The sequence below is a fragment of the Pterocles gutturalis genome, unplaced genomic scaffold (assembly GCF_000699245.1).
Source record: "Pterocles gutturalis isolate BGI_N339 unplaced genomic scaffold, ASM69924v1 scaffold45906, whole genome shotgun sequence".
Lineage (NCBI taxonomy): Eukaryota > Metazoa > Chordata > Aves > Pterocliformes > Pteroclidae > Pterocles > Pterocles gutturalis.
This window is the reverse complement of record NW_010102149.1, coordinates 31,729-59,534: the sequence shown is the minus strand read 5'-3', so window position 1 is coordinate 59,534 and position 27,806 is coordinate 31,729. Positions and strand designations below refer to the sequence as shown.

At 38.9% G+C, this 27,806-nt stretch overlaps 1 protein-coding gene across 1 annotated transcript; it reads left to right on the top strand.

Annotated features, from left to right (window-relative positions):
• ADAMTS5 (ADAM metallopeptidase with thrombospondin type 1 motif, 5) lies at nucleotides 1-27,806 on the top strand (the record flags this gene model as incomplete). The annotated part of the gene is made up of 7 exons (XM_010085365.1): nucleotides 1-133; nucleotides 14,485-14,652; nucleotides 20,327-20,610; nucleotides 21,866-22,049; nucleotides 22,485-22,660; nucleotides 23,510-23,685; nucleotides 27,233-27,806. Coding segments are annotated over 7 exons (1,695 nt in total), but the record flags the coding sequence as incomplete, so codon positions are not given.

The window sequence follows — 27,806 nt, the reverse complement described above, 5'->3', positions numbered from 1 at the left end:
GATTTATGTGGGCATCATTCATGTGATACTCTGGGAATGGCGGACGTTGGGACCATATGCTCTCCTGAGCGCAGCTGTGCAGTGATTGAAGATGACGGCCTCCATGCAGCTTTTACAGTGGCTCACGAAATTGGTATGCAGTGCCTTTTCTGTTCGCTTGCCAAATCAAACACTTGTAACAGCTGCATTAGTAACCAAAATACTTCGCAATTAATTCCAGATTTCCCCTGGTCCAGATACTCACTTGGGGATTAAGGCTGTATACATATGCACTTCAGGGTTAACTAATAAGGGATCAGAAGGCAAGTGAAGGCACACAGTAGGTGTTTCCTTTCTGACAGTGTCATTTCTAAGCAGTAGTTGAAGTGAAAATTCGAAGGCTGCTGCTACTGTCCAGAGACATCAATACATGACCCTCCTGAGAAAGCATTGGGACCATCTATTGTAATTCACTTGCATTTACTGCATAACCTTTGGAAAATAATTCACCTTTTTGGACTACTTGCATGCTCTGCTGTTATGAAACCTTTTCCTGGGACAATGTATTACCTGAAGAGAAGGCTTTTGTGAAAAAAAACAAACCTAATCTTTTTCTAAGTGTATGGAAATTCCATCTTTATGGTAAAATATGGTACTAATGTGAATCTTGAAATAAGTGAAATAGTATTAAGTGATAAATGGTTGCTCAAAAAAACTGTTTAACTTTGTTTTAGTCTCTACCGCAGTGGACAGCAATTTAATGTAGGAAGAAGGATCATATTCTGGGACATTATGTCTGTTATGATGTATTACTTGAGAGCCACTGCTTGCCATCTTGATTATTTTTAATTTGCTAATGTTTTGTGAGCTGTGTTCACTGGAAATACATTTGGTATGAGGGCTATCTGCTTTGGTGAGTGAACAGCAATTTAAAAGTGGAGAACTTTTTTTTTTACATTCTTGGAAGGAAATAACAAGGAAAGGAGAACTTTCAGAGACAGCCAATTTCTGAATTGCCTTGTACCTCATGCCAAACCAAAGTAAAGTTTGCTTTGGGAGTATCATTACAGTAGCTCGATTTTCAAGTAGCTAGCAGGTAGAGCCCAAGAGTTATGTGCCTTATATATACCTGGTTCAGCAACCGGAGGTCACCAAGTATGAAAAAGCAGCTGACACATCAATGACCTGACCCTTCAATGATTAGTGAACCTAACCCTGCTGCTCGTACGGTGCCACAAAGAAATTAAATCAGTAGTCACAGGAAAGGGATCATGTGTTGCATGAAAACATAAAATGTTGTGGCATAATGAGTCCCCAAACCAGAAATCTTATTTTAATAAACAAGATGGTTTGGTAGTAACTGAAAAGGCCCTCTGGAAACACTAATTCAGAGTATTTGGAGATAAGTACAGCAATACATGAAGTACAACTTCATATCAGATGAGTTTAGCGGCATTAAGCCTGGATGCTGTGAAGCTAACAACCCATCATGAGCAAATGACCCATCCCAGTCTATAAGTAGGGCAAGTAGATTGGCAAACTTAGCCTGTCACTCAAAGGCCAGTCTGCTAGAGGGACTGCTTCTATCCTTTTGAGTCCAGAAGTGATGCTTACTGGGGAAGGTTAGTGTGCACTGATGAGGCTGAATGAAGGACCTTCTTGTGATGCCAGTGTTAATGTGTCTGGTGTGTGAAGAGGTGGGTAATGTCTCTTGACTGCTATTTTATCAACAATAAATACATGTTTAGATAGGTAAAAAATGAAAGAACATAGATCAGTAAAGAAAAGGATGAGCAGTAAATACACATATTATTACCTTGAATTCCACACAAAGAAAACGCAAGCAAAGTGAATTATTTTTAGTGATCTAGGAGCACGTTTTTGAAAAAGAGCCATTTTCATACCTAGAAGCTTACAGGAATCTGTAAAAGCTATAATTTTCAATGTAAAAAAGGCATGCATTGAAATGGATAAATAAGTACCCTAATGGACAAAAAACCTCTAGTCTGAGGTTGTTTAAAATAACATCCCTTTTTTTTTTCTCCTTGCCATAAGAAAGGAGGGGTGTCAAGTCACTGAATGATCTTTGTGTGTGTGGCCTAAAGTCAGAGAAGTTGAGAAGAAAACACAGCTAAAATTGCTTGAGTACTTACATTAAATTAAAGGTCAAAAAAAGATGAAAAATAAAAATGTGGCATGGATACCCTTTAGTTAAGCACTTTGGGGAAAACCTGGCTTTATTTTATTTGGAGACCAGATTTCTTCCGACAATTCAGAAGTCTTAAAGTTCCCCCTGTCCTGTGGGTGGGGTGTAGCTTTAATTTTACAGTGGCTTAGTTATTTGGTGGAATTCACCTGGCAGCATAGGAGATGCCCTGCATCCCTAGAGGGGACACTAAGAGCTCTAACTCTAAGATGCTCCTTTCTGTCAGTAGGAAGAGTGAGGTGAGTAGCTAAATGAGTCAGAGTCACCATCTGCAGTTTTTTAAATAACCATGCTGCATGTGGATGTGTAGCAGATGCAGCATCTTTAACATTAAGTTGATCTGGAGAATGGCTATGTGTCCTCACTTTGACTTCAAGGGGATCTGAGTGCTCTTGTTTCCTCTCTGAAGGATCCAAGAGCATTTTTGAGGATTGTATTCTTTCTCTGGACGGCCACCAAAGTAAATGGAACTGCCGCTTAACCAAACAGGACGATGCACAACCCAAGGACTCAGGTTGGATACCTGCATAGGAAGCCAAAAAGCAGCCTGCTACAGGATAAAGCCTGTCACTTCTGTTACTAGGGTTTCTACCACATTTTGTGTTAGATGTTTATTTTATTTCTTTCAGGTAACATAGATGGATTTTGACCAGTGGTTTTTGAGGGGGAGAGTGTGAATAAGAAGCTGTAACAGGCAAGATCTCCAAAGAGCTGTAAACAAGAGCACAAAAAGAAATAGACGCAATGAAATTCTTAGTACAACTGTTAGCTGACAATAAGAGATGGAGATCCATATATAAAAATTGACGAGGTAGGACCTGACTCTTGTCCTGCTTGTATGTAGGAAAATCACAAATCATGTGTCCAGTGTCAAATGCAGAAAATTAGGAAAATGGAGAAAAAAATAGGAGGAAACCTTGTAACTTTGAATATGATAATCCAATTTCTCCTCAGAATAAAGGGAAGCAGGGCTAATAGTATAAATGTTATTTTTAAATCATAGCCTGTCAAGGCATCCAGCCACTAATGGTGAATCCATATATGGTTATTTTGTAGTGGGGGACACACTGCTATCAGTTAGGACTGTAGTAGCTTTGCTGTCACACAAATAGTCTTCTTGATTCTTGCCTCATCAGCTCAGCTCCATGCTGTGGCATATGGATGTCTTTTTTGACTGTAAGCAACTCCTTCAGCTATGCCTCTATAGCTTTGCAGGCATATTTGAGCTAGCTTAGGCGCAGTATGTAGACATTCTCTAAGTCTTTGTTATCATCAGCCTATGGTCTGTAAAAAAATTATGTTTCCCTATTTCATGCACTTCCCTGCCTCGCAGAGACATCTAGAGAAAAGCATTGAAGAACCTATGATTCCTCATAATCTCAACATTTTTTTAATGTTCTTCATAGGTCAGCACTAGCATATTGTTTCTCCATATATCCCTTACTAAAATAACCATCAGGAGACAAAAATAACCTGATTCTCACTCTAACATTCCGGACTTCTGGGTTGGAGATTTTATTGCTTTTACAGTGTTAAATTATAAGCCAATCTGTGCATCCCATGAAGACAAGCATGATCCAGCATCACCAACAGGCACAGTCAATCAATTTGAAGTTACGTTTAACATCATTTGCGATGGGATACATCCAGTATATGGCAATTCCTTGTTTAGTAGCATGGTGCTGTATTTTGTGATGCATTTGTAGTCAGAAGTTTCTGCTGACTTTGGCTTCTCCTGTGCTGGAGTCCGTGTTTTGGTACAGGCAGCCCATCGTCCTGAAGGGGTTGTCTTCTACAAGAACAAATGGGAAGAGTTCAGGAGAAAGTAAGTGGGGCTACTGCTTGTTTTATCAATAGGTAATTTCCCAGAATCACAACAAAGTCTCAAGGAAAGCCTAGGATTAAACTTATCTCTTGAGTTTTGATCTAGTCCTTAAATACAAAAGCATCCTTCTGTCAGTCTTTAAGAAAACAAAGCTCCAGTTTAGTTCAGTGAGAGTTACATGGGTCTGTTAAATTATATGTTTCTTTATTCTTTCCATCACTCTTGAAGAACTTTGTTCTTTTTTTTTTTCTTTTCTTTTTTAAAGAGAAGATAGAGAGAAAGCCCTGCCTTTTTGCTCAGTGGTAATGTTCATTTGACCTTTTGCAAAGTTCCTATTTCTCTGTTATGCAACCACACTGGCATGCTATTACTCCTTCTATCCTCCTGAGTAATATAGTTTACTGATGTTCTTTCCAAGTATTTTATTTTTAGAATATAGCTTAAAAATTGCTACATGGAACTAATTAAACCTCTGTTCATTAGTTTTCTTTTATCTTTTAATGTGACTTTAGAGAAAATAAGGCCAAAGGGGGGCATAAAAGCAGTCTTCAGATATATTAAAAAAAAATTGTTGCGAAAATTTACATAATAAATCATTCTCCGTGTCCACCTGGGACAGCACAAGGGGTAATGGCCTTAAATTGCAGCAAGGGAGATTTACTTTAAGCATTAGCCAAAATCACCTAACCAGAAGGACAGTTAAGGGCAGGAATGAATTGCTTAGGGAGGCTGTGAAATCTCCGTTACCGGAGGTTTGCAGGAGGCGGCTGGCTCTAAAACAGCTGTGGCTTACGGGAGGCTGATCCTGCCCTAGGGCGGAGGGATGCACAAGATGGCTTTTCAAGGTCTCCCCTCAGCCTCGTTTTCTTATGGTTATATGAAGTTACCACAACTTCCTCCACAGCTGTACTGCCTAGCTGAACAGCTAAAATCAAGGAACTGTACAGAAAGTAAAACTAGAGCATAACATGTTTTGATGTTTAAATCTTTTTCAATGTGCCATCATTCTGTGGCATCTGCCATCACTGAGGACAAAAATATCGTGAGCACTGTCAGAACAGTGTAGTGCTTTATCAGAGAGCGTAATTTTATGTAAAGAAGCCATTTTAGAAGTGAGGGGTCACTCCTGGAGTCCCTACTCGGGCGGTTCACTGAAATAGGTCAAAATATCCTTTTGCTGAATCCTGCGTGGATTGAAAGTATTTGTTCAGAACCTGAGCCTGTATTTGAGTTGTAGGCCTCTGTAGAAAGAGAGCCATGTCTACCATGTCTAACCTGTGTAACCTTTATAGCAAACTGTATGATTCTGGCCCTTCTTCAGAAAAAAACTGAAACCAAGAACAATGCGTATGATATTTAAGTGGTAGTCTTGCTTCTGATGTACATAGAAGAGTCAAAAAATACTCTCATTCTGTATTTTAACTCATGTGCTCATTTTGTACACACTCAAAAGTAATTAAATACACAGTCTTCTTTTCTTTTCCACTGCTGAACATGTAGCCCTTTGATTTCAAGGCTGTCAAGATAAAACAGATAAAGACAAGCTTCAGACTTGACAGGTACAAATCTTTTGTAGCCTTTCATTTCAAGAGGGATACATTGCCAAGGGCACAGAATCTCATAGGCACATGAAAAAGTGGAGAAGGTTGTCTGACTTTCATATTATGTTTCCTTCATGAGAGACAAAATTTAGGCAAATATCCAGATAATCATAATTAGGAAGATTTGCTTTCTTAAAAGAAAAACAACAAAAAAGAGAATGAGAGAAAAAGAGACTACACTTATCCAGATCTTCTCTGATGACATACATCAGCAAAATTATGTGATTCCTTCCCTTTGAACCTTTTCCAAGGTTCTGTTTAAGCTTCTGCTAGCAAAAGCCCTTGAATTAAGCCTTCATGAACACATCCCATTTGGTTAAGAGAAAAGATGGGCAGTCAGAACTAAGCCCTCACAAGAGGTGAAGAGTGGGGCAGAAACTTTAACTGATATTTCGAAACACAAACATCATCTGTGCAAAAAGGTTGCTGGTTAAAATTTTGGCTAAAAGAAAAACTTGGCTTGCCCAAAAATATTTTGATTAACTCATTATATGTAATATGTAATTGTTCCACCTGCAGCACACCTGGTGTTTAAAACAAACCTTTTCTCGTGAAGCTGAGGCTGTATGGAAAAGTGGAGACATGGAAGGGGGAAATTGATGCAATATAGAAAAACTGAATCCTCAGCTTCTGGATATACTTGGGTTTTCTTTATCTACCATGTACTTCTAAGTCTGAGTAGATTGGAAATCTTTGTCTTCTTAGTGTCAGTGGAACAATTCTGACAGAGAAGTGAGGAGGTTGAGGGCCAAGTTCTCAGCCAGAGATGTCAGGAAGTGACTCAGACACAGCACCAACATTGCTGGAATTTTCAGAGGTTTTCTGGAGTTGTCCTGATCTTTGTGTATGTGTAACCTCATGAAGAATTAGATTAAATGAGTGCTGTGGCTCAAGTAGCTGCTAGGGATCCTGAAGCATCATAACTTTAAGCAAAATGTTACTATCTCTGCAACCATAAGGGAACTGAGAATGAAACTGGTTTTTGCCTGATGGATCATAATAATCACTGTAAAAAAAAAGTTCACTTGGGCTGTGTGTGCCTGAACCCCCAGTAACCCCTTCCATATTGCAGGGGAAGGTAGGGATTGCTTTCCTCCGTGGCAGATTAATACTACAAATATGACCATGTAGTTTTTGTGCGGCAAGTACTTCAAGTGTAGAGAGGAAGGCAGAATTACCCAATAAACAGGCAGCTGGCAATGTAATTTATACATTCTTGCACTGTCTGCTCTCCCAGAGTTCATTCAGTTAACATGAGCTACCATGAATTATATTCTTTGTGAGGTACTCTGAGTTGGACAGATGTGAAATGGGTGTCACCGTGTCCCACTTTTTCATTAAAATTAATATGTATCTTTTACATGCCCCATTAATTAGGATAGCAGATGTACCATGGACCTCCAAGACCACATCTTTTTAATGATTATTAGAGTCTAAGTGGACATAGTGGTTTCTGATTGCCTAGTCCACATTGCCTGGACAGAATCTTGCCTGCAATTTATCTTTCTGACGGGGTGATGTATCTGTGATCTCCCACAGAAGTCAGTTACAACAAGCCGTTTCAGTAGAAGTTTGTTTTGTGTAAAGTCTGCAGGACTGGTGTATGAATGTCTGATTGTGGCTTTTTTTTTTTTTATGTCTGCTCCTGAAAAGAAGCTGCACTTCAGATTATTGTTTCATGAAGAACTCTTTTAAGCCAGAAATATTAAAGACTGCCTCTGGGCTGGAGACTTAAAAGAGAGAGTGATTTTTGTTTTCTTTTTTCTTCCATAAGCGATGGATAGCAGTCAAAGGAAAGAAAATTGGAAGGAAAGTTCACGTATGAAGAAAGAGGAATAGGCAGTTTTACATTCTATGCATGTTTTTTGCAAGCTTGTGTAATTCAAAACACTTCTGTTGCATAAAAACACCCAACTTTATTAATCATTATTGCTTAGGTCCATCATTTTTTAATTCAAAATTCCCATGACTTCAGGAGGGTTTCTGAGTAGTATCAGTATGCAGTTCTTAATGGGGAGCCAAGTACTTGCACACATTAGAAAAACAGTAGATGCAGAAAGAAATGTTTTTATTTTAAAAGAGTTACCACGTGCAGTCTTTTTTTAGCAAAGGAGAGAGCAAGAGGCTCGTGGAAAAGGTACGGGCTGGTGATTAGGCCAAGGAATGTTGAGCCAGGAGCTTCCTGAATCCTGATCCCATGAGAGCCAGTGACTCACTGGGTAACCTTGGGCAAATCACTTGACCTTCTTTTGTACCCCAGTCATCCCCACTGAAAATTAGGTGAAAGGCATGACCTCACTGAAAAACACATACTTCACTGGAGCTGAGCTTTTCTAAGAAAACAAATCACAATGCCTGCAGCGTTTTTTAGCATGCTGTGTCACTTTGCATGTGTTCTGTGGTCAAATTCAGTGCAAGAGCTTGTACTTCAACATGCTGTTCAGTTCAAGCACTAGAGAGCTGTGTATGTCCATAAACAAGGTTGGTTTTTGTTTTGTTTTGTTTTGTTTTGTTTTGTTTTGTTTTTCCAGAAGAAAGAGCTTCCATGGTTTGTGTTTTAGCAAAAGCAGAGGTTTACTTGCTGTACATTAAGGGTAATTTTTGTTTTCTTTATTCCTGTACTTGAGATACGAGTGGAAAATAAATGAAATTAGAGTAATTTTTGCAAGCTGTTGTCACAGAATACCTCTACAGATAGTCTGGCAACATATTTTAAGAAAGTTCAGAAATATCCAAACTTCAGTTTTCCTTCCCAGCACTCCTGGGAAGAAAATAGTGGCAGTGCAGTGTGTTTCACCACACATCCAATATAGCTGTGATGTGCTTCTGATCTACCTGCAGAGCTCTTTCTCTCCTGATACTTAGAGAGGATGTAAGTTTTAGCTGACTTGTCGTGATTGTTTTGGAGTATTCCCATCTTATTTTAGGAATCTACACCCCATTCCTGCAAGGTGTAGGAATTATCATTTAACCCACGGGGGGTATTATTTCCTGTTGGGCTGTAAAACAGATGCTGACCTTCATTAGTTGTTGGGGTAGGAAGGCTTGTGCAGTGCAAGGTCCACTATGGGGAATGCAGACAGTGCAGGTGAACTGGGATCCAGGGGCTGATGACTGCTCTTGCCTTCTTCATCTCTTGCTTCAGGCTCTAAACAGACTGAGCTGTGCCAAGAGTCCCTTGCAGATGATGTTCCAGTGTCCCAAGTCTGCAGGTTCCTTTCCTGCTGCTTTCAGCAGTTTACTGATGTAGTCACACTTTGTCACACCTCAACGGGAGAAGGAAGGCTGTGAAGAAAGGCTGGCAGTCCATTTAGCTGGTTGGTCTTTTTACTGTTTGGGAAGGAACCAATTTGCAAGAAGGCAGGCTTCTCTTCCCCTGCACGAGGGTAAACCCTGCCTCCTTGCCATCTGTTTCTTTTACTATTTTGTACATTCCTACAGCATAACTTAACTAAACACCATCCTGCTGGTAAAATTATATTGTGTCATTTTCACTCAGTGGGAACTGTCAACACCAGTAAGATGCTTCATTAAGCTAGAAAACATCAGATGATCTGCTAACCCATTCTCAATCAGACATCATTTTACACAGCTGCTGGGAGCCTTTTTTTTCCTTGTTTTTTTTGTTTTTTTTTTTTTTTTTTTTTCAATAGCCTGGTTTGAAGTTCACAGTAGTATAAAATGCTGTGGTGCTAAAATTGGCATAGTTTTTAAAAGCCAACCTTCATTATAAGATTTGTGTTCCTTAAGTCTTTGCTTTTGCCCAAAGCTTTCACTGGAATTATGCTTACATACAGGATCACTGGAGGGATCACCTGTCACTTTTTCACACTGGTACTTATGAAAGGAAGCACCTCACCAGTAAATGCCAGAAACCACCCTAATGTCCTGAGAAGTATGTGGTCTTACCAGTGTGATCATGCACGCAAGGAGGCAGGGGGAGGGGGCAGACTTTTCAAAAGGAAAATAGGAAGGCAAGTGTCCCTTCCTTATTTCTTGGATGCAAAAGGACAAAGGGTGCAGGTGTAGAAGTACTTGGTTGTTCTCACTTCTGTAGGCAGCATTTAGAGATCACTGTGATAGAATGTTGATTAATGAAAGGCAAAACAAGGTTTAAGAGTCACTGGAAATTTGTCATATATTTTAATCTGGTTTAAGTCTGATCAGAATCCCTTAAAAAAGCAAAGTTAGGATGGAGAGAGATTTTGGTTGTGATAAGAATTAGGAATTTTAGTTCCATAAATTTCTTTGGAAGTTACATCTGTACTGTTTGTAAGCATACATACAAGGGTGACTGGAAATCAGTATGGACAGATAGAATCCATATATTTAATGCCATGAACAGGTATTACCATCACTAATGTCACAGGTAGCTAATTTAGAAGCTCAAACACTGACAATTAGAATTGTATATGTTTGAAGTTATTCACTATTTACTACTTTGTTCCTTGTCATAATTTTTTTAAATTATTTTTGAAAATTTAAAAGATAAAAAGAGAAAGACTCACAAATACTTTGTGAAGCTTCTCCTCAAAAAGATGAAGTATGCCAAGTAAGTGACTAGTTCTCATCGTGCATTAGAACAATGGCCTGATTTAAAATGACAAAGTAGAAACTATTAATAAGGTATGTCCTCAGTTTACCCCATTTATCATTGTAAAGTGTAGAAGTTGGGCTACATTCTTAATTAAAGGTGAAGCCAGTAGCTTGACACTTTCCAGAAGATGACTCTATTTCATTTTCCTGTGCTTTTGCCAAAGTATTTGGGATTAAATGTTCTGTGCTGAATAGTTGCCTGAGAAGCATTTCATTTTGTTTATTTATTCTGAACCTCTCCACAGAGACTGTCCAGCCACTTCTGAGAGGGGGACTAATTTGCAGTCATTTTATGGAAAAAATTTGCAGACCTCTGCTCAAAGTGAAGAGCTTGAAATTTGTCTGCAAGCTTTCTCTTATCTGAAGGATATTTTTTTTGTCCATAAGGAGGAGGAAACAAGAAAGGAAAAACAACTTTAGTCCACAGCTCAGCCATTACATTCTCCGCAGAGTCAGCGCATCTCTCAGAGTACAGAGGGAGAGAAACTACACCATGTTTAGGCAGGGAAGCCAGGAGCAAGCTAAAGCACAATATACTCCCTGGCCTGCTCCAGGGACATTCGCGTTGGCCAGCTGTAAGATTTCCATAGTTTGACGTGGTGTGAGCACATTGCTCTGATAGTAGGTAGTCTAAGCTGAGGTTGCTTACAAGTTGCACTGCCGGAGGAGCAGGGGCTGAAAAATGAAAAGACGAAGAAAATAAAGAAAAGACGAAGGGGTCTTTCTGAAGCCGTGTCTGAGGAAGCTGGTGAAAGGAGGAACTTACACACAAAAAAAAAACTGTGTTAAAAGAATGTCCTAGGTAGCAAAGAAACTCAAGAGATGTCGAAGTTGCACATGCAGAAGCATCAGCATTAACAGGGCCTATGTGTATCTGCACTGTTTTAAGTCCTTTATAATGTGCTTATGTGGGGTGTCTGTCATGTAGCATGAACAGAGATACAAAAGGTGAAGTACAGTTATGCAGGAAGGGGATTCGTATGGATTGATGTTGTATCTTACATGGGTGGAGTGTTGCAGAGCGGTATCAGAGGGTGTTGATGTTAAGAAACTTGAATTCTGCCCTGCAAGACGGAATCCTTCACATCACAGAGTTTTGAATAGTTCTGAATGGTGCTATAAAATGTTGAGCATTACAAAAAATTAAGTTCTCAAATTGCTGGTTTGCACACAACTATTATTCATATCTTACAGTGACCATGCATTGTGTGCTATGTGATGTTACTAGGACGAACTTTTTGAACAAACTTCCAGCTTTTGTTATTCACCCAGAGCTGTTTAGTACCCTAGGAATGAAACTCCTTTCCCACTGACAGAACCTCATTACCTTATTTCAGAAGCATGCTGCAGTGAAGTAGTTTCTTGCAGTGTTACAACTGTGAGCAGTCTTGGGACATTAAATACAAAAGCATTCTTCCTGCAACCTTTAAGCATACAAGCTGTCTCAGAGAAGGTTGCTATAGTGAGACTGAGACCAACCTGTACAGTGTTTTCATGCTTGCTGGGCTAATTTTTTGCAAACATTTCTGTATAATTGATTGGTAATATATGCATATTCAAGTGCACACATTCAAGTAAACTAAAGAAAGTGGCTGAAACCCTGAATGGCTCTGCAAAGCAGTATGTGTGCAGTCCTGATTTATGCCCGTGCCGCGTATTCAGGGGTATATCAACAAAAGCTAGGGGATAGGACTAAATCCCTCTTTAGTAAATGTTTGCTCAATTTAGCAGAACACTGGTGAAACACGCTACAAGGCATTATCTAATGTCAGCAGAAAATGGCTCTAGTGATACTGCTAGGCATGTGTCAAGGTTTATTAACCTGTCAGCTCTGCTCATAGTTCTCAGGCATGAGGTGTGACCTGGTGCCATTCAGTGCGTTAGCACAAATACAAGCATAGCGATAAAATTGTGTAGAACAGCAGCCAAAAATAACATCATCTTTGTGTTTCCTGAAGACTCTTGCTGTCGGTGTCTTAAGTCTTTGGCGGAGTCAGAGGTAGTCTTCGTTGGCACAGTAGTTGCTGATTTGTTAAATGCTTAGCCTGTGACACTTCCACAGTATTTTTTCTATGGGTTAGAAGGGATGCACTGATTATTTGGTTACTCTGTCAGAGAAATGTGTCTGCTTGAAATCATAATCTTAATAGTGAATTATTTTGCTAAATACCAGCATTTCGCTGAAATAAAAAAAAAAAAAAAAAAAGATGTCATCTTTTCAGAGCAAGTATTTAGATAATGCTATGTCAGATTGAAACTTGACATGAACCTACTGATACTTAGCCTTGTCTCATCACAGAGTAAAAAATAACATTATCTGGCCCATATATAATAAGTATTGCCAAAGGAGAGTCACCTATCAGAAAAAAAGAAGCCCATATCTTGCATGTAAAACACACCAGTGATTAGATATGCCTTCAGTATGAAAGTTTCATTCATTATGTTTTTGCAGCAACGTGCTTCTCATATAGCAATGCAATAGCAATTAACAACAGTAGTAACAGGGAAAGGAGTATTAACTTTCATCAGTGTTAACACAGGTTCCTTGAATAAATTCTTACTAGTATTTATAATACTATCGGGCCTTTTATTCAAATAGTGTCTGTCTTTCAGTGATGTTGGTAAATGTGTGAGCTAAAGAGAGAAAAAAATGAGAAATGCCGCCTTCATTCTGCTTCCCACCTCCTCTCCACTGGGGTTTCAGTAGCTGCAGAAGACAGACTGGCTGTTCTCACCCATCACTGGTACAACTGGAAGTAACAGATCAAGTTCCTCTTGTCACATTTCCTGTAGCTCCATCTTTAGGTCAGGAACCCAATGTCACTGGGAGTAAGGCTGCCATGAGATATGTTTGTTGGCTTCTCTCACAGGACAGAAACCCTGATTTCTGATCTTCTGCAGCCTTAACGCAGGCTTCTGGTCAGATAGCTACTTTCCTAATCGCAGCTGCAGCGCAATGATGAGCACTGCCTCCATCTCTTTGCTCTTGGCTTCTCCTAGAAAGCAGATGAAAGCAACAGCAAGTTTATATAATAAAAATAGGCAAAATTTGCTTATTTTTCTTCTTTTCCATCCCGTATTGTAGGTATTATTGTTATTATTACTATTGTCATGCATATTAGTATGGATATCAGAATATGATGTCCTGTGATCAGTGTCTCTACTTGTGTCACCTTACAGCTATTCTACAGCAGTTACAGCAAAACATGAAGCTGGTGGTACATAGAAGACTTTTAGTTATTGCAGCATAATACGTGGCTCTTCAGCTGCTGTTTGAGGGCATCAGGTTTATTTCTCTGCAGTGGCTTTGATGGTGGTCTTTGCCCTTGTCATTAAAGCTTGGTCTAGCCCTGAATGGCTGGTTAATCATCTCCCAGCCTAGGTTAAAGACTGTGAATGTTAAGTTCAGGCTTGAGCTTCCTGCAGCTTTGGGTCCCATTCAGTCTCCTACCTCTCAGGTGGTAAACTGGCTGTGATATAATCCAGGGTGGGCATGGAAATTAAAGATAAACCTGATGTTTACAGAGGGAACAAAGTGTGTTGCCTGCAGTCTATTATTGTTGCCCAGAGACTAGAGAAAATGGGGATCACTGAACTACAGAAAAGGTTGCTGTTGCACTTAGGGGAACTCACCTAGCATGAGTCTGAACTCCCCTGGACATTAAGGATTTTTGCAAGTTCCATCATATGCTGCTTTGTGTGTACATTATTTTGTGTTCTGGAGAATAATAATCTAATACATTAAAAAATAAAAAACAGCAAAACAAGATTCTACATAGAAGAGACTGTCTGAAAACATTATTCAGATTGCTTGATCCTTCAGAGAGGAGTGTGCTTTAAGAATTTATGTACAGTTTGTTTAACGGCTCCACAAATACTAGCATTTTTGTCCATTTAGAAGGATGTTGTAGCACCTTTCTAGACAGTTGCAGAACATCTTTACAGAGTAAAGTATTAGTCTTGCAGCAGATGGTTTGGAAAAACAGTAAGACTAAATCACTGACTAATATAAATTAGTACAGTTCACATAAGTCTTCATCAGGTTTCAATTAGCACTGTTCGATGACGTGTCAGCTGATGGCATTACTTCCTTGCTATATTTAATGGTGTAAAATGTCACAGCTTTTTTGCCTTCAAGCAGTTTCAAGTGGCCTGCTTTGGGTGGTTGTTCCAAATTTGGGAATGAGTTGTACAATTCTTTTTACCTTGACTGTGAGCTCCAGCTGGTAAACTCCATTATGGATAGGAATATCATTTTATTTGTTTTATTTCTATAGGGCACTTGCTTGGGCTTTCCCATGATGACTCCAAATTTTGTGAGGAGAACTTTGGCTCCATGGAAGATAAGCGCTTGATGTCCTCCATTCTGACTAGCATCGATGCTTCAAAACCTTGGTCCAAATGCACTTCAGCAACCATAACCGAATTTTTCGATGATGGTCATGGTATGTATTACCACACCTTGTGTCAGCTACATGTTAGTTTTTACTGTGATTCATTTTTTTAAGAAGAACATTTTATACCAGCTTGTTCATTCCTTGCTCATCTTCAGGACTATCTTGGAAGTGCTTGCGAAACAAGGCAAAGGTCTAAAAGGCTGGCAGAGCCTCACCCTACCCTTGTGTGGTTCGAATGCAAGAGAAAAGAAAGAGTTGATGTGTGTTGGCAATAATTTGGTTTGGAACATGGAGTGGTTTTTTTAAAAGCAAGAAATTAGTCTTGTCTTCCCAAATGCCACAGATATGAGCTCTGAGAGTAGCGTAAACAGAGGACACAAGGAGCTGGCTTTTTCCTCACAGAAATTAAAATGGGTTATATGGTCTACTTAGCATTAGGCTACAGATATGAGAAGCATGTACATGTTCTTGTTAGCATTACTGACATTTCCTATGTTTATAAATGGCATTCTATTTATTACATTTATAATGCCATTGTATTTATTATGTTTTTGTAGAGAGGCTGTAAGGAAGAACTAAGACTCCTCTGTGCTGTATATGATGAAAGATTACTTCTGCCCCAGGAGCTTACCTTCCAAGTCATGTAACTAATTTTGTTGAATATGTCATTTACCCTATGGAGAATAAGTGCAAAACCCTCACTTTCCAAAAGTAATAATAAAAAAGCGTAGTCTTCAATCTTTAATGAATTTTAAAGTCTTCATTGTGGTCCCAAAGCAACTGCAGTTCTTAAACAAACCATTCAAATTCCAAAATGCTGAGATAAAAATGACATAATTGAGTGAATGGATCAAGCTGTTATGGTAACTGAAATGCTTATGGATAAAAAATATGGTATGTCTTCTGAATGTAAAGGGTTTTTTGCTTCTGAATATTTTATCAGGTAATTTCAGTGCTCTTTCAAGTATTTTCTCCTGTTTTCCTCTATTGGAGAATGACTTCATTTTTTCTCTTAATTTTATTAGATCCATTAATCTGTACTGTCCTGTTTTATCGTCCATGTTGCCTTGGCATTGACTTAATATCACTACGTTAGTTTCCATATATGAAGAGAACTTTCCTTTTTGAACAGCACAATTCACTGGGGTAAAAAAAAGGGCCCTCGTTCGCTCTCCATGAATGACCTCTTAGAGAGCGCAAGGAGCTCTGTACTACATTGCCTTTTCTGTTCCTTTGCTGCTGCAGGCAAGTAGAAAGGTTGTTCTCATTTTTTCGCTTTTTTTATGGCCTGTCTTCTTCTCTTTACTGTGCATCCAGCTAGCTACTTTCTCCAACAAGAAAGAAAGCAAAAAGGGCATTTCTCCCACCCACCTCACCTTTGGCTTGTTTGTACCTGGGGATGCTTGAAATTTGGACCCTTATCCATAAGCCTGCGACTAGTCTCTTTTATTACTGATTCTGTTGGTATGATTTCAAACATATAATGTTTAGGGCATCTCTTTTATTGATCAATCAGGCCTTCAGAGACCTTTTCTAAGTAATAGTCTTCCTTTTCAGTTGAAGTTTATAATTTTTCAGTTAGTTATTTTAAATCAAAGATTTGTCTTAACAGAACACAAACACTGTCTATGAAATAAAAATTGGAAGTAAATTATTTAAATTGCAGTTTCTTCAAATGATTGTGCTGAAAGGACATGCTTTATTTTAGGAAGGGAACTTCTGGTTTTATTTTCTTCCTCCAGATAGTGAATGAATCCACAGCTCCCTAATTCCCATTTGTAATGTATGCTAGGCGTACCAGAAACCACAGGATCCTAGTAGAGTATGACGCTACCTTTTGGACTGCTTTGGGCTGATAATAAAACAGTGCAGACATGCCATATTTCCATGTTTCCTTCAGAATAAGAACATGTCTGCTTTTTTTCGGTTGCTCATTTTTTTCCTTTGCTGTGGCGGATGTACTGTCATATAATTGCAGTGTTTTCCCTCCCTTTTTGTCTTGAAAAAGGAGCTCCCCTGCAATCTTCCCATTGAAAGAAGAAAATCCTAGTCTCTCAAGTGCTGTTAGGCAGAGGAAAAAAACCCTAACCATTCAGGTATCATTTTGAGCAGTGCTGCAGGCATAATGTAGATAAGGCACAGAATAGCAGTTGCAACAAAAGAATACAGATATTCACATGCCAGGCTTTCTTTTAGGATGTTTGTGACTGGGATTTTACATAGTCACAGAAAGCTTATGTGCAAAACACTGGACAAGAGGAGATTCTTTCATTCTCTGATAGGCAGCATAAGCAATTTGCACTGGGCTTTTAGTCTGAGCAGGCATGAGCTTATGAATTGTGCTTTGTGACAAACAGGGCATGGCAGCATTGGTGTGAGGAAATAAATAAAGTGGTTCATCTGCTGCTCCTTATGGGTAAGCATAATGAAATGTGAATGAAGTCCAGCAGTTTGGATCTGTGAGCAGTATTCTATTACAAAAGAACAGTCAGTGTCTTATCAAAGCTTTAAGTAAGTTTCCCATATAGATTTAGATATTCACCCCATACTGTTGTAACGTAAAATATCACAGTCTTGACTCTCTAATTCCTTAGCATCACTTTGTCAAGTACTGATGTTCCTATTTTGTAAATTTGGAAAGTGATGTTGAGGAGCGGACTCTTCTTATAAAATGTGGCTATTTACCACGTAGGGAGCTACTCCTAAACTGGGTATTTTAGTTCCCATCGTGGTGCAGAGGGGTCTAACCAATGGCATCAGTGGTTTGACTGATCTCATCAGTTACATTAGTGGTGCTAAGTTACACCATAAACTCATTTGCCTGAGTAGAGAAACATCTGACAGCTGACTGAATTGCAGACACCAGCATTACATACAGTTAAAGTCAGCTAAATAAATCCCAATATAAATGTCTTGTCCAAGGTCAACCAGGAGATCTGGGGAGAATCAAGGTGCTGATTCTCTGTCTCCTGAGGCCCACTCTGAGAACTATAAACATCATTGTCATGATACCGCCATTTGTTTTACACTCATGAGATTACCCCAGACAGCAGTTTAACATTTAGGAGGAAAAGGCTCAGTTAGTGTCCAGAAGACAGTGACATTTATTTCCATCTGCTTTTAGCCCACCCTCTCCTAAGGTACTAATTGCCTTTATTGTCATGCCAACCACTAGACTATGGTGTGATTGCTTGTGATTTATCGTGTTTGTCAGAGTGCTCAGTGCTCTGTGCAACCTGAAGCAAGGACTATTTTCTATTTTAATTAATTTATAACCTGGTTATCTGCTTCCCACACAGATCTTATTCTGCCTTTTTTTCCCTAAGATATATTGCACATAACGTTCAGGAGAGATAAAGAGATGGCTTAATTAACAGTGTCATCAGACAACAATGTTGCTTTATTCCAGGCCACACAGATGTTCTTTGGTACTCAGGACAAAAAAATGGGAATAGCAGTATTTACGTGCTCTGTATGTTGTAATGTAATGTAGTGAACTGAAGCCCTCTCTGCTCTCTCAACCAGGAGGCCCAGGGCAAACCATTCTTCAACTTCTTTTCTGACCATTACAAGTAGGAGGTTGGACCAGCTGATGGTGAAAACACCTGTACTTCATTGCAACCTGTCTAAACATAGATTGTCACTGCTACTATCTATTAATATTTTTTTTTCTTCTGTGGGGAAGCCTTAGGGGCCTTTCCTATCTTCAGGTTTGAATTTATCATGTGAGATCAGCTGGAACACCTGGCTTTATAGACTTTATACATATATCCTCAGAACAGTATCAGTTAAAGAGAACTTTGGATCTCATTCTCCTCTGTTCCGAAGGGGGAAAAATGCTATATTTGCTATGTAAGCTTGTGAGACCTTTTTATGGTCTCATGTGAAAGATATTCAAACAGGTGTTAGCTATAATGATCGACAGATCAAGTATATGCAAGGATGTGACTTTTTTTTTTCTTTTCTCTAAATTTGTAATTTCCAGTCATGTCAATCATGGTAGATCTCAGTGATGAGCAGCAGTGTCTGTCATGGTGAAATTGAATGTTATTATGGTATTTTAGAATATTGAATAACAGTTGCACTTGGGAGTTTGATAAGCTGCATTATAGCCACAATAGTAGTGTATAGTACTGACTATTGACATGCTAGTGCCTTCTCACCACTGCCCTAACACCATACTACCTTCCTCCCTCGTCACAGGGTATATGAAGTAGGACTTACACTGTTCTTTACTTTTACAAAGTGTGTTTTTGACAGCAACTTTTGCCAATTATGTCCTTTTCAGAAACTCCAGAAAATAAATCTGTGCTTCCTCGCTCTTCACCATGACTTTAATATTTTACACTACAACAGGCTTTGAACACTAGGGTATTTTTAATTATCTCATGACACTCAGCTCATCAGTTAGCATTGGCACACCTTGTCTTCATTAAAGAAGTCAGCATAATCCAGATTAAAGATAAGGCTAGGGTAAATCAGGGTCAGCAAAGGAAAAATGAAATAGGCTTAACAAGACCAGGATTTTTTTGGTAGTAAGTGATAATGCAGAAAGAATTCTTGGTTGATTTGGCTAATTGGCCTTAGTCTTTAGAGGAAAAAAAACAACAGCTGCAGTAAGTGTATGTTCTAGAGGGAAAACACAAGCCACCAGGAGATGAGTATTTGGTTTGTTTAAGTTCACTGCCATCACTTGAAATTCTATCCCATTTTTGTGTAAATAGTGAGGATTTTATAGATAGCCTTTTTTCACCCATGATCCAACTGAATAACACTGGTGTAGTTTCCAAAGTGAGGTAAATTGTGGTAAGTTATTTTGGCCAAGGATAAGTGAAGCTTGCCCAGACCACATAACCCTTTCATGAAGTGTAAAAGAGGTTACACTGAATAAATACTTCTGCATGTCAACAAGTAAGATTTTCAATAGTAAAAAAAAAATCTATCAGTAGATCTTCTGGAACCTAAATGTGAATTCTCATTTTTAGAGTGTGCCAGACAAATCTTGACCTCTGCAATATATCCCAAAACACATATTCAATTCTTTGTGTTTATGCTATTTTTTTCTTTTCTTTCAGTTATTTATATATTTTTGTATAAAATGGATAGCCCTCTTCAAGCTAATTCCTTACTAGAAGCAGCCAAGGATCATTCCTTACAAGGAAAGCCCAGTCCAGATTTACCGCCAACATTAGTTTTGATATGCAGCTTGTATTTTTCCTTTGATCTGTTGGGGGTTTTTTTTTTCTTTCTTTCTTTTAAGTGCCTTCTTGGCTAAAAGTCTGTTTTTTGTGATTTTTCTGGCATCCCTTTAGAAACTTTACCATTTGTGAAGTTCTGTCTCAAAATTAAAATTACAACTTTGCTTACTTTGCCATAAGTCTTGATCATTCCTTAAATCACAAATTGATAAATAAACTGGAATGTGTTCAGAGTTGATTCAAATAAACGAAACCAGAATGAAAAGCCAAAGGGACCTGAGTAAAACTCAATTACACCCTCCAACTGAAAACAGACAGCTCGACACCTGGTGCACTGCTGGGTGAGAACACAGTTGCAATAATATGACTTTGTCCAAAACCTCACCTCAGAGAGCCTTTCCGTTCACGTCAACATTCTTTGAATGAAGATCACTGTCATTATCAGTCCGCCTAACTTGTGTGACAGATTTGCAGCACTGCAGAGAAAACTAGGAAATGACTAATAGATTGGTGTGCTCTTTTAGGTAACTGTTTACTGGACCAACCGAGAAAGCAGATCCTGGGCCCCGAGGAGCTCCCAGGACAAACCTACGATGCCATTCGTCAGTGCAAACTGGCGTTTGGACCTGAATACACAGTGTGTCCTGGTATGGATGTGTGCTCTCGCCTCTGGTGTGCAGTTGTGCGCCAAGGTCAGATGGTATGTCTGACGAAGAAGCTGCCTGCTGTGGAGGGAACGCCATGTGGAAAAGGGAGGATCTGCCTCCAGGGAAAATGTGTTGACAAAACCAAGAAGAAATACTACTCAGTAAGTTACCAGTTGTGACCCAAGGGGATTGTAGAAGGCACGATCCTCAAAGGCGCTGATTTCTGTGGGAGTGAAAGGGACTTTATGGAAGTCAGATTGAGAGCTGCCTTATTTTTTAGCATGTAATTGGAGAGTTATTGGCGAGGGATATTGGAAAAACACTGCTGAGTTTCAGGGAGCATGCTTTCTTCTTGAAGTATGAAAGCTTTCATTCCTTGAAAACTAGGAGCATCCCTCCAGAGCAGAGGATTTGCCCCTTCAGTAAGTCAGGTCTCAGGACATACAGAAAGATTGTCAAGGAACTATTCTTAGCTTCCTGACTTCCTGGCAATGGACTACGAGGTAAATTAAATGTGTAAATTTAATTTACAGCCCTTATCCAAAAGGCCCCAGGGCCCTAACTGTAGTGAAGAGAACGAATGATGAAGTTCATCCTGAAAATAATTGCTGGAACAGAAGGGTTTGTACCTCCAGTGTCCTCTGTGTCAACTTTATACGTCTGAAGAGTCCCCAGGCTTCTGAGAACTGTCAACTGCACAGTTCAGATACTCCTAAATTAGCTAGGTAGACAGTAGCACTGCCCCTTCTTCTATACCCACAGGAGAGGTACAGACTTGTAGAGCTTTGTGAAGATATTTGCAAACTATGTGAGTCATTCTAATCAAGCTATGGCCCTTATAACACCCATTTTTTATAGAATTATGTAATTCTTCATCCAATACCTGTAAGTGGTTGAAATACTCGTTAAGGAGCCAAATTAGTAGAGTTGCAAACTATATCTGACAACCCCATCTCTTGCCAGTAATTCAGAGCAATAGCTACACATCACAATAATTGCATTTAATTAATCACAGATTATCTGTGTGAACGTATCCTGGGAGCTGAATCCCCTGGATCTCATTTGAGACAGCCTATTGGTGGGAACAGCAAAAAAAAAGAGAGCAGCACCTGAGACTATGGACACTACTTCTGGTGTATGTTTGTCTTCCATGAAACAGGCTGAAGGTCACTGTGCAGAGCAAGGCCTAGTATTGCCCTTGCATCACAGTGCCAAGTGGGATGTCATCAATGTGCAAATAAAAGACAGAAATTAACTCCACTGGGAGAAAAAAGGCTTCTAAGAGCTGTTATCCCTGATCAAAATGACCAAGGAATCACCTTCAATTGAGGAAAACATTAGCAGTGTCTTTGAGATGTAGCACCTGTATTCACATGTAGATGATGTCCTTACCTCCCACTGTTCCATATATTTCAGGCTTCAAGCCATGGTAACTGGGGGTCCTGGGGACCTTGGGGACAGTGTTCCCGTACCTGTGGTGGAGGAGTTCAGTTTGCTTATCGTCACTGCAATAACCCAGCTCCTAGAAACAACGGCCGGTACTGCACTGGCAAGAGGGCCATCTACCGCTCCTGCAACGTCACGCCCTGCCCAGCAAATGGTAAGTGCCTTCATTCTCCAGCCTCTGTGTTCACAGATAGTAAATATTGAACACCTACTGTGAAAGGTAACAACAAAGATCCATTGTAGTTTCTCCAAAATGTATTCACCAAGGCAAGACATTCATCATTAGTACAATACCATAATTCTTCCCCCATCCCCACCCTGATGCCATACAGAAAGGACACTTGAATGAAGAGAAATTTCAGCCCTGGAAAATTAACCATAATGCAAACTTTAGTCCTTTAATGCTTATTATATCATGGGAAGATTTCCAAGCTAAAGCAGTTGAAAGATTTGAAGGCCAGTTCTAAGTAAAGAGCTGAAGTGACCTAACTTAAAAATAATGTAAAAAATAAAGTGGAATAATAGATGAGCATAATGATATTTGCAGCCTGCTCTGAAATAGTCACTAATGATGTGAATAATTCTACAGCTAAATCTTTTCGACAAGAGCAATGTGAAGCAAGGAATGGCTATCAGTCAGATGCAAAAGGTGTCAAGACATTTGTTGAATGGGTCCCCAAATACGCTGGAGTACTTCCCGGAGACGTCTGCAAGCTTACCTGCCGAGCCAAAGGAACTGGCTATTATGTGGTATTTTCTCAGAAGGTAACAGCATCTAAAATCATTATTTCATGCTCCAGTTTAGAAGTGTCCTGTGTCTTAGAAATCTTTCCCTTCAACAAGGGAAAAGAAGTAAATCATATGATTCAAAGATTTAACAGTGTGATTAGATTTAATGGTTTGATCCAATGGTTATACATGAGGACCAGAAATGGCCTCTAAAATGAAATAAGGTTTCCACATCTCATTATGTGGATTCATTAAAAATATGGGTCTCGGTGTGCTCTGCACTAGTTTGTTTTCAGTAGTGGATAAAGGGGTTTCTGCCTGGAGAGTCATCTGTCATTCTGAGTTGTTCTGAAGGAAAAGGAGTGCTACAAGTAAAAGAATAAATTTTACCCTGAATTATGTTACAGGCATCCAGAGTAACTCTTACGGAGCCAATTAATATAGAATAATTAGCCAATTAGTATAGATGTAACTTGTGGTCAGTTTGTTATATTGGATGCAATTCGAACTGAAATGTCTCCCATGCTTACAGTTGCAGTTTTCTGCCTCTAAATGTTATGACGGTAACATTTAGATGTAGATAGCTCAAATGCAAGGCTATCTAGGAGTACTGTTATTGTTATTATTAGTAAGCTGTGGAATCATCATTAAAGCCAGGGTCATCTTAGTGTGTTATGGTGGAGTTATCTGTCATTGCTTTCAGCCCTTTGCTAAATTTCATTTGCTTCTGTGCTGGGAATGTTAGAGAAACTCAGTCTGGGCTGTCAGGATAGGCACTCTGTTCTGTATGGGTGACATAAATAAGTAACTGGGTTGTACCAGTCAGATTCAAAAAAGCAAATCTTTTCCATGGTTGTTTTAACTAATGGTCATTTGATTGCCTAGGTAACTGATGGTACTGAATGTCGACCGTACAGTAATTCAGTCTGCGTCCGGGGAAAATGCATCCGAACTGGTTGTGATGGCATCATCGGTTCAAAGCTCCAGTATGACAAATGTGGGGTGTGTGGAGGAGACAATTCCAGCTGCACAAAAGTCATGGGAACATTTACCAAAAAGAGGTACTGATCCTAAGTATCAGTAAATGTATCTTGTTGTGCAAATAGTAACTGCTATGTGCTTGCTTGCTTTCTGTCCCTAAATGCAAATTGCTTTCATATGAAGATTAGGCAAAAACATACAGTGCCTGTGCTTTATTGCACTTTCCAGGTGTTTACAGCTGGTGTCTTAACAATACCCTAAAACTGGCAAATAAACAACTAGCAAAACACTGTACACAGTCCATTTCTGACACAAAGTGCCAATGATACAGGTTAACACCCAGTCATAGGAAGTTTGCCTGGAATAAGGCATAGTATCTTGAGCTACTTGCTAATCTTGTTGGTCAGATGGCTTATGGTTTCTAGAGGAGAGAGGAAAGGGAAGAGAGGAGTTAATCAGAAAGTCGTTGGGGTCAGAAAAATCTGGATGTGTCAGAATAATCTGGATGTATCCAAAACTCTGCACTTCCCAGATGGTGCTGTGTTAGCAAGTAAATGCTGAGAACTTGCTTCATCCCATCTAATGTTGAATGACAATGAGGATATCCCACCTGATTTAGTGACATGGATTCCTTGTGTAGTTAGTGAAGACAGACAGACAGCATTAGAGCACAGCTGTAGAAGTCCTCCTTAATAGCTGAGAGGGATTATGCCCTAAAAATACCTTTTCACACTGCTAAGTACGTATGGAGCTAAGATGACTAGATGAGACATCAGAAGTAAACATAGGCTTAACCATGGCATTTGCTATATCCCTTCATGTCCGTTGGCACAATATTGATCTACAGATGGATTTTTTGTTTAAGTCAAAATATTTACAGCAGTTATGCATATGTTATTTTTCTGCCAGAGTTCACCTTTTAACTATAATAAAACTTAATACAAATAAAATAAAAGGAACTGCCCCCATGGTTTTCCCTGACTGCTTTGAGGGCAGCAGTAAGCTTTGTACTGAGATATCAGTGTCAAGTCAGCCTTCTGTCTGAACTTGTCATTTCTCTCCCTCTTCAACTCTTAAGATTCATAGAAAATTGAGGATTTTTAATTATCGTTTATATAGATTCCAAGGTCTCAAAAGACTGCTGTAGTGATCTACTCTTAGAAACTTTGACAATTTCTACTCAGTATGTGTGACTGCATTAGTGTACCATCTTTTAAAATGTACATAAACTTGATTTTGTTTTATATCTTCCAAATTCTTATATAGCATGTTGAAAGCTACCATAAGTTGAAGTCCGACTCCTGAAATGGCCTTTTATTTCTATACATTTCAACATACTGATTAATAGCAGTAAAAAATGGCTTTGAGAGTGAATTTATTCTGAAAATAAACATAAATAATCTTCTTCCTGGTAAACCAATGATTACTCACCTAAGGATGCCAAAACACCTCTGCCAAAAAGAATGACTTTCCATCCAAATTAGTAATTACAGAAACCAAATATTTTCCAATTTGTAAATATTGAAATGTCTGGGATGTCTAAATGAAGAAGACAGTGTGAGATAGACGTCATATGATTCAGTAATGATTCTTGTGCTGGAATCCATGCTCCAGCACAAATGTTAAAGGGACTCCATAAATTTCAGTGAGGCCAGATTTGTAGCATAGATATACTGGCAAATTAAGAGATTCTATGATAATTATTTCTATGAAGTTACCATTTTACTCCTCAAATCTTGCCTTTAAGTGAAATGAGACTGGTCAGAGAGTAAAATATTAATTCAACCTCAATGAATTCAAAAAAGTTGCCACATTTAGAAAGTAATAATCAACCTATAAGTAACAAGTATGTTCTAACTTGATTTTCATTAAATTTTAGAGTGATGAGGATTTATTTTTTAGTGAAAATATTGTTTGAGACAATTCTCTTACACGAGTAATTGACTTTAAAATAAACCGCACTTTAAAATAGTGAAATCTTAATTGTCTGTTTTTACATCTGAAACTGTTTTTACATACGAAGGAGCAGTGGCTGTAGTAAAAATTATCTTTTCGCCACTGAAAAATAGCAGCTCCTGCATTGCTGTCCATTATAAACCAAACTGTAGCAATCTGTACATTGAATGTAAAGGGAAACTATTGAATGTACAGGGAGAAATATATTTCCCATTGCACACAATTTCCATACAAACATTTGTTTGTACTTTTTTCTTTTAAAGCAGTCAGAACATGATTTTCTGGACAACTTGCTTCCTAGGAACCTTTTTTAAAAGGCTGTAAAGCGAAGTTGTCAGAAGTTGGGAAAGAGGAGAATTAGGGCTTCACACGCTTCTTTCTGCACAGGGAGTGTAACAATTCTTTGTGCAGACAAGTTGAATTCCCCAGCATTGCTTATAGTTTTTGAACAAATAATTTTGTAACTTTAACAGCATGTTTTAGCAGAGTTATTTTGGCAATTTTTATGTAAAAATATTTGTGCAGTGCCGTAGTCCCCCCCCCAGCCTGTTTTTTGCACCATATTCCTTCAGCTTTATGGAGGTCTAAATCAATAGAGTTTGTCATTGTCCCATAACTACTGGAAATAGTAGGGGAGTAGTGCAAGCGTTTAATCTGTACTCTGTGCAGGATACCTGTACAGCCAAAAATTCTCAAAATTAACAGTCTGTTCTTGAAATAACCTCAAATAAGACCCCTTCACTTTTATATATATTTTAATACATTTTCTCATTCCTTTTTTTCTAGAAGTTTCAGCACTAAACTTTTCAGATATGAGATACTTGCAGAATGGTTTTGTCACGGGTTTAGAAATGAAAATGCATGTCTCCAAAGCCCAGCTGGTAGCATGTAGCTATGTATAGTCTTTACATTTTTTTCTATGTATCAGTAAAGTTAAAATAAATAACATACTTGAGATAGTGATAAGTTCCAGCACACTTGCAGGTTTTGAATGCTTGTCACTTTCAGTAGAAGAGTTAAATATCTTCCTCTGAATCTGAATTAAGATACGTCATACGTAGCAACAGAGAAAGCTCTGTGATGGTACAAATTAAACATTTGGCTGCACCTCATGTTATACACTTGACAATTAATCTTCGGCTTTATGAATTTCAAAGTAAACAAATTTTTGCTCAGTGATCAAGATGTTCCCAAGGTATCTCTACCCAGCTGTTAGTCTGCTCATGCTTTCCTTAATCATCATTATAGCAAAGACAGCAAGAAACAGCTGTAACCAATGCATATCTCATTATCTTTCCTTGGCAGGCAAAGCGTGCATCATATTTCATACCTCCCACCCTTTGCTGAAATATATAAGCTATCTGTTATTTTTCATTTCTCTTGTATCTGACTCGTGTAAAATCATTATTAAAGCTAAAGATTAAGCAATTTGAAGTAAGTGCAGTAGAAAGTGCCTCAAGAATAGAAAGAGCAATACAATAGACAAACAGTGGAACCTGGTTAAATTAATCTTAGATGAGCCTCAAGCCAGATGGATTCAGGGCCTGAACTGAAACAAAGCAAGATGCATCATGCCAGTGACCTCATTAGCTGTTGCAATAAGACTCAAGGCTTATTTCATGCTAGCTGTTGAATACTCTTTTTTTTTTTTTCTTTTTAATCATCATTCAGCAAGGGCTACACAGATATAGTGAAAATCCCAGAAGGGGCAACACACATCAAAGTTCGTCAGTTCAAGACTAAGGACCAGAGCAGGTTCACTGCCTACCTGGCCCTGAAAAAGAAAAATGGTGAGTACCTTGTCAATGGAAAATATATGATCTCCACTTCAGAAACAATAATTGACATCAACGGGACTGTCATGAACTACAGTGGCTGGAGTCACAAAGATGATTTCTTGCACGCAATGGGACACTCTGCCACAAAAGAGGTTCTTATTGTGCAAATACTTGCAACTGATCCAACTCAACCCGTGGATGTTCGCTATAGTTTCTTCGTGCCAAAGAAGCAAGGGCAAATGACTAACTCTGTCACCAGCAGTGGCAGCAGCAGCAGCAAAGTAACTCCACAGCTTATGGAACCCCGCTGGGTTACGGGGCCGTGGCTTTCTTGTTCTCGAACATGCGACACAGGATGGCACACCAGGACTGTCCAGTGCAAAGACGGACATGGAAAATTAGCTAAGGGATGTCTTCTCTCTCAGAGACCATCAGCATTTAAACAGTGCTTGTTGAAAAAGTGTTAA